Here is a 7918-nt window from a genome sequence, read left to right as displayed (position 1 = left end):
GGGCAAGATCTTATGTATTGTAAACCACTGGCAATATCACGCGTCTTTTATAACTTCTTCACCTTCCCATCAACATTGTATGAGATGGGTTCTTGTAGAACTTTTCCCTACCACAATCGCCACGTCAAATTTCTCATTATTTTCTTTACACTCTGCAATGAACCTGTGTCCGAACACCTCTTTCACTTTGTACGAATCCAGTAGACTCTTGTCGGTCTGCGATGTCTATAAGAAATACATATTACAGTGTATATGAGGAAGGAGGTAAAACAATCTTGTAGAGATTAGTCGAGCAGGAATTAAGCAAAAACGTTCAACTTAAAAATCCGATATTAGGCTTCATTTGTGCCATGTTTTCGATCTCAGTTGAACCGTGAAATATTCAATTTCATCAGCCGAGACAATGTAGTACAGGGCCCCTATATGCAGATCTCATCATTATATTGAAAGACTGGAAGCTTGGGGGAGGGGGATCAATTGGATCTTTCAGACAGTGTCTTGCTGTTGGGTCTGCTGAATTGTGGAATGTCACAGCATAACAATATATGTGTCTCAATTTTTGTTCTTATTTTGTCCCTTTATATGCTTCCTTTTCAATAAGGCAAAAAAATAAGAATTTTTGGACCCACCATGCACTTTCTTGCATGCCACTGTGGGCAGATACAACTATGACACGAACAGCCAAGTTCACAAACAATGGCATAAGAGGGAAATTTGAGATGGTATATACTCTCCGCCTTAGTATCAAATAACCGCGAAGATTAAAAAACTACCGGACGTTTGGCGTACCACAAATTACTGAATTAAAACCCAAAGACCCATCCACACTCTTGATGGAATATACTCAAAGACTCTTCTTTATTGGATATTTGTACTCGAAAAAAAAATTTAAATTCATTACTCATAAGATGTAAAAGAAGAAGAAAAAAAAGTAAGTTGAGAATTTTACTTTGAGGATTTATTAACTCTCTTCATGAGTTAACATTAATACATAAGTTTTTTTTTATATAAAAAAGACACGGACACTAAATTAAGGTTGATGCGAAGTAAATACTGTTTGGGGCCTCCATCAGCCAATGGTGGCAGCATTTGCATATATTCCCTGCCAGAATATGGAAAACATGATGCTGGAGACGCAAATCTCAGTGTTTCTCACCCAGTGCATTCACCAGCTGAATTGTGAACTTGGCCACCAGCTCCAGGGCTCGGTGTTCCGGCATTTCGGCCAGCGACGTCGCCATGAAATGGCCAAAGGCGTTAAATTTGTCCGTGCGTCTCTCGAGATTTTGTCGAGCCAGCAGTTGATTCTGCAGATAGAATTGATCATGATGATGGCCAGATATTTCGCTATGTTTGCGTTTCATTCCATCCACATGGCGGACATTTATGTAGGGTGTCGGTTGACTGGTGCTGTAGCATAAAAAAAAGATTAGAATGCTATACAGTTGCAATTTACACTGAAAAGTTATTTTCGATTATATCGATAATGCAGAAATGGTGCGATGTATTAGCTAAAAGTCTTGACTTCTTGGTAATTAGAAAAGGTTCACCTTTTTGGAACACTTTTTTTTACAGTAAATATAAAATATCAATATCAAAAGTTCGATAAAAAAAAAGTATAGAAAAAGTTATCGAATTATTAACGTAAGATTAATCAGAAACATTTGAAATGTTAAAATGCTTCATTTCTTCTTGATTTTTATTTTTTGTCAAAAAAATATATCAAAATTTTCACAAATTCAAACTCTATTATTTTAAATCTTATATTTCCAGAGCATTTTAACTGAAATATTGCCCACTCTTCTGCAATCTCTAAAAATACTCATATTTATGTCTTTAACGTTTTTGTGAGGTATTTTGAAAAAAAAAAGAATGTATCGCTAAGTTTTTGCAAACCAGACAACTTTGTCAGATTATTCATGAATTGAGACACAGAAAACACTCACGTGGTTTCCAATGGTTCTTGAAGGGTTATAGGGATATCAACATAGAATATATATCTCTAGGGTAAACATTAATGTTGAGAAGAAATGCGCAGTCGTACATTTGCACAGTATGAGGATAAATTTTATTATTTAATAACATTTTTATGCCCAAAAATAAAGTATTACACTATAAAACGTAACATTCTCAAAACCACCCACTCTCTGAACAACATACAATTGCTCTTACAGCAATATCTAACGAGTATTAAAACCACTACAGGCGCCTTAGTTCAACTGATATCTTACAAAAATTTTTGTAACACAAACGTATAAAAATCAAACTATTGGGTTGTTCCAAAAGTTTGGAGCGAAATTTTATTTCATGTGTTGAAAATTAGGCTTATTTTAAATGATAACTAAAAAGTAAAACTGCTTCATATGCCTTGCTTTGGGACATATGACAATTTGTTGCAGATCAACATAAAGCCCTAAAACGTACGTTTAGTCATTAAAAAATACAAATTGAGCAAGAAAATAATTATTTTAGGTGAAACATGGCAAGAAAAAGTGTTTTCAACTTGTAAGGGTAAAATCGGTGAAACTGTCACAGTTGCCTTACATCAGGCCATATGACGATGTGTTGCTGCAGTGTGAAAATTTTTGAACACAGTTTAGTCACTTTGTTTATTTTATTTTTATTTTATTTTTTTGGTTTTACGTGAATTTTTAATCAGTAAAAGGCGATTTATATCCAAAGTTAAAAATTGTACCCAAGTAACATTATTTTCAATATTCATTGCGAACTTTTTTATCAACCCAATACAAACTCGTGGCGTTAAAGTAGAAAAAAAATCAACGCGCGATTTAATATTTACACCTTCATAGAGTGAGAGAGAGAATCATAGAATTTAACACATACACACACGTGTTTTACATACCTTGCTTGCGGTTGCGATAATTCCGATACATTGGCACTCTGTTTCTGCTCACTATTCTCGGCGGTTTCGTCTTTTGAATCGTCCGCACCTCTACAAATAGTAACAGCAAAATTTAATTTAATTAATTGCACAAGAGCCAAAAACGTTAAATGTCACTTTCAAGCCCTTTACGCCCCCCCAAAGTCAGGTTTTAGTTATGACTTGCAAACTCACACTCTAATGTTTTGAGTTAAGAAAAAAAAAATAAAAGAGAATCAAAGAAATTGCTCGAGGAAGAGCACCATCAATAAATAAATATTAAGACTAATAAAAAAAAAGAGCGAGAAGTATGATGTGGAAGACTTACAGTAAAACGGTGGGATTTATAAAATTCTCCACTCCATTCGGTGATTGTTGATTTGCAACGTCTTCCTCATCTATTTCGTCACTGGTGAACAAAGTGAGAGAGAATAGTACCATTAAAATTGAGAAAGTTTTTTTTTCGTGAATTAAGTTTAAAAAAAAAGAGTAGAAAACGTCAAATTATTGTTGAGTTGTAAATGAAGAAAACGGCAAATCTTAAGTGCTTAATTTTACAGATAGTAAAAAAGGGGGTGAATTTTACACGATTGGACCGTACGAGTCATAGACGTATTCCGCTTTAACTTCAGCCGGTGCCTCGTTGACCATCTTTTGATAGTTCTCCTGCTGCTGTCGTTGCAATTCAAATAGACTGCACTCTGAATTGCCCGCGATAGAGTCTATAAATTGCTGGTGTTGTCGCGTTATTGATGGCATATGATTGCCTTGCTGCCGTTGTTGATTACGACGCATCATGGCTTTATAGGATTTTCTGGGGCGAATGTGACCATCCAGAAATGTCATAAGATTGTATAGGGCCCAAGTGCATCTTGGTTCCTCACCCTCCTGTCGCATTGTCTCCAATTTCCGCTTCTCCAGATTGTATCGATTCCTCAATTGGTACATTCGTTCCTTCAAGAGGTTGGCTGTAGAATTTCCCAAGACCAAACAAAAAAAATATAGATATATATTTCAGTCAATATCTTGCATCAGCAATTAATAATGCCAAAGAAAAAAAATCGTTATTACCATTGTAGCCCAATTTGGCCGCGATTTCCATCCATGCCTTTTCGGTGTGTACTCTATCTTTAAAATTCGGATGACTCTTATCGTAGAATGCTCGACATTTTGCGTATTCCTCGATAATGCATTTATCTAAGTCACCCATTCTGTCTGGCATTTAAGAAACTATTCGCATTGCGACAAGAAAATCTTCCAGTTATTACACTTATACCCAAAAAGACGTTGGAGCGATAGACAAAAAAATATATATACACAAGATGATCCAGCCTAAATTGGTGCGATACCCGTTGGAGTTAAATAAAAATAAGAAAAAATATCCGGGAACGGACGAGAGTCAAGCGTAAACCCTCACGGTGCGACGTAGTTTTTAAAACTAATTTTTCCTCAGCGAGATTTTAACAGTAAACTCATAGCTCTTCTCCAACAAAATTGTGAGGTTGTTGTTCGGTGAAGGGAACTTCGGCGTCGAATCGTCGTAAAGTCGCACACCAATCGGGTCTATTAAAAACAATCATAAAAATGTATGGCGCGTATTTAGGTATAGAAATTTCCTTTATAATAAAAGTTAAAAACTCTCTCATATACACTCAAAGGTATTTACCATCTCATTCGCTCATTCTAATACCATCTGGGCCCTATCTCTTCGCACCCATGAGCTCAAATTGGCCGGATTTTATTTATTTTGTTCACGAACTCTTCAGTTGTGAACGTTGCAAGGTTTGTGGTAGTAAGCATTTTGTCCCTGTGTGCAGACTTACTGAGCACAAAGTTATTCTCAAGTCTCTCTTTCTCTCTCAATTTCTCAGATATTTTCTCAAATATACTGTAGGATTTTCTTAAATAAAAGAAAAAAAAACCTAACCATTCATTATGCGCACAGAGACGAATTCAGGCATAAGATTTACTTTAAAGCTTATAGCAGCATAGAGATAAAATTGCTATATATCTAAACCCATCGTCTCTGATGATAGTATTGGGGGAACACAGGCAAGAATACAAGGGAAAAGGACTATTGATTTTTGGAGTCTCATAAGAATAAGACTTTTTAATGCTTGTTTACAACTTTTTCCAACAATTATGCTCCACCCTTCGGGAACAATATTGGTACCGCTGGATGGTAAATGCGCGGAATTTTCCTCAGCCAACAATCAAAGAAAAAAAAATTTTTTTTACATAAGACATTAGATTGGAGGTAAAAGTAAATATTTTTAAGGTTGATTATCAGCTCAATGAGATACGATTCTTTTTTTTGTGTGTTGTTTTTCAACGTTGTATAATATTGCTATAGTGGCGCCTCTTTGATGCCTTTCAAACACAGAGATAAAACAATTTTTCAAATTTCATTTTATCGGTCTCTTGGGCACAAGCACACGCGTGTGAAGAAAATTAAATTGTAACCACTGAAATTTAGCCAAAAGAAACATTGTACACCAATCTCTAATGCCCGGTAGATATTTTTTTTTATTATTATTATTTTCGTAGTATGGTTATCTTCTGAAGCTCTAAATTGGATGAGTGTATATGAGAGATTTTTATAATGGTGAGGAATGCCAAATAAAAGAGCGTTTGATTAAATTGATATTAATTGAAGGGAGCATAGATGTGTTGGTATTATACTCATACCATCAATGATGATGATGATTTAGCCAGAAGAAATGCTACTTATTTCACAAAAAATGGACTTATAGTACGCGGCGAGTAAAAAAAAAAACAGAAAATTTTTAATCATGCAAATATGAAAGCTCAACGTAATACTTTTGAAGTTGTTTTTTTTTAATGTAAAATATTAGAGTTTTGCATTTTTTGCAACTATGAAAATTTTCAATGATAAAAGATCTGAATGTGAAATTAGGTTACTTGGGTGGGATAATATTAGAAAAAAATATATTAAATTTATTTTAATTTTCAATGATAACAGATCTGAATGTTAAATTAGGTTACTTGGGTGGGATAATTATAGAAAAAAATATATTAAATTTAATGAAATGAAATTGATTATCTGACTTACTCATTTGATTTTTTTAAATTTTTTTTCTGCATATTATTTAATTTACATCACTTACATGTTACAAAGTTGTTGCATGTTGGACATAAGACGGCAATGGCCGCAAATAATATATTTTACAAATACAAACTGAGATGTGAAAAGTGAAATTGGATTATATTTCATTAAATATATGAAAAATATCCGACTTAGGGTAAAATGGGGTAATTCGGAACAATTTGTCCATTTTGGAATTTTGGAATTTTCTCACTGTTTCAGATGTTCAAAGAGTAAAAGGAAACCACGAAGAACTACAAGACTTTACGTTTTAGAGTAAAGCGGTGTTCAGACTAAAGATTTCCCGAAGGTTCCCGTTCCCGAAGGTTTCAAAATCTTAAATAGCGAGTAATTTTGACCCTTTAAGGGCGATTGGAACACTGGTGTCCCATAAAGAAAATAATTTTTCCTGAAGGAAACCACAAAGAACTACAAGACTTCACGTTTTAGAGTAAAGCGGTGTTCAGACTAAAGATTTAGCCCCGTTCCCGAAGGTTTCAAAATCTTAAATAGCGAGTAATTTTAACCCTTTAAGGACGATTGGAACACCGTTGTCCCATAAAGAAAATAATTTTTCCTGACTACCAAAAGTTATTTTTTTCTTATGTTTTTACGTAATTGCAAAGTATAAGGTCGAAGAATTCTAGAATATTTTTTGCACGTCTACAGCTACTTGCTATATAGTAAATTTTTAAGCTCAAAAATTACGAATTTTTAAATTCTCGTAATCAAATTTAATTTTAATTATTTTTTATACTTCCAAATTTTTTTTAAAGCAAAACCGTTTTAGAACAAGAAACTATAAAACTTAAACATAATATTTTTCATTAGAGTGAAAATTAACAGTCACTGGTATCGTCAGAAAAATTACTTAAATTTTAGGGCTATTTTTGTCCCTATCGTTGATAGAAATAAAAAATAAATCAAATCAGACTCTGTCGGCTTTTCGAATGTTCGATGTAAGACGTTTCACATGTTTTGTTCATTGGTTGCATTTTTATTGCTGATTTTCGATCAGCGAAAACTGTCTCGTCGTTAAAGGGTTAATGCTTTTTGGCAATTTCAGTCCTAAATTAAACTTTTCCAAAAAAAAACCTTGATTTGATAAGAAATTAGAGCAGTTAAGCCATATGGCTAAGATTTAAGCTTGACGCGCGTATAATTCTATGTTATTTTTTCCTTTAGTAATCTAAAATTGTTAGGAAGTCTGAAAGTTCCAATTTATATCTGATTCCAAATTATCCTATCTCACCCTATTATTATTTTTTTTTAATTATATATGGAAATCAAATTCGTATAGCTATTTTTAATTAAAATTGTACAGAATTGAATGTATATGAAAAGATAAAAAACTTCCAGTTAGTCTAATTCGGTACTAATCGGTCATAAATTAGCAAATTGAAATGATTTCTTATTGGAACTTAATGGGAAAAAAACTCTCTGAAGCCCTAAACTTTTAATATATGTCCCATACGGCCATTAAATATTAAAGTTACTTCATAAAATTATGAGATTAATTTAAAGATTTTAAAATTTGCAAACAAAACTTTAGGAATTCTCTTTCTTTAAGAATTTAGGAAAAATATGCATTTAAAGATCGATTTTTAAGATTTAACACTTTAAGTTTAAGGTTATTCTTGGAATTGAGAGGATATTAATTAGAGTTATAAAATTTTCTTTCTTTCTAACCTCCATTTCTCTTTCGTATTTTGTAATTATTCAATCCGATTAATATTATTCTTACTGGATTTGATCTTTATATCCTTATTATTTTTGTTTCACTTTAATTCTTAATCCCATGAGTGGTTGACCTAAATGAACCTTAGATTAGGGTTAAGGCTGGTATTAAGTAATTCCCTAACAAAAGTTAACTATATTTTGCAATAGAAAACACTAAAAATTCCATAATCTCATTGAAAAGTCATTTTCCA

The 7918-nt window shown here is 33.1% G+C and overlaps 1 protein-coding gene across 2 annotated transcripts; it reads right to left on the bottom strand.

The window, feature by feature from the left end:
• Positions 1–936: 936 nt before the first annotated feature.
• Positions 937–4447, bottom strand: LOC129806360 (uncharacterized). Of its 2 annotated transcripts, none has more exons than XM_055854918.1 (5): positions 3953–4447; positions 3468–3849; positions 3210–3290; positions 2864–2953; positions 937–1410 (listed from the first exon to the last, which is right to left on the bottom strand). In XM_055854918.1, the coding sequence occupies exons 1-5, from the start codon at positions 4101–4103 to the stop codon at positions 1143–1145; spliced, it is 972 nt and encodes a 323-aa protein (XP_055710893.1). In that variant the 5' UTR covers positions 4104–4447; the 3' UTR covers positions 937–1142. The 2 variants fall into 2 exon arrangements, with proteins under 2 accessions (XP_055710893.1, XP_055710901.1); XM_055854926.1 differs by having other exon boundaries at positions 3483–3849; positions 3953–4445.
• Positions 4448–7918: the final 3471 nt, after the last annotated feature.

Source organism: Phlebotomus papatasi, chromosome 1 (assembly GCF_024763615.1).
Source record: "Phlebotomus papatasi isolate M1 chromosome 1, Ppap_2.1, whole genome shotgun sequence".
NCBI lineage: Eukaryota > Metazoa > Arthropoda > Insecta > Diptera > Psychodidae > Phlebotomus > Phlebotomus papatasi.
The sequence above is the reverse complement of the archived record's forward strand: the minus strand, read 5'-3'. Positions and strand labels throughout refer to the sequence as shown.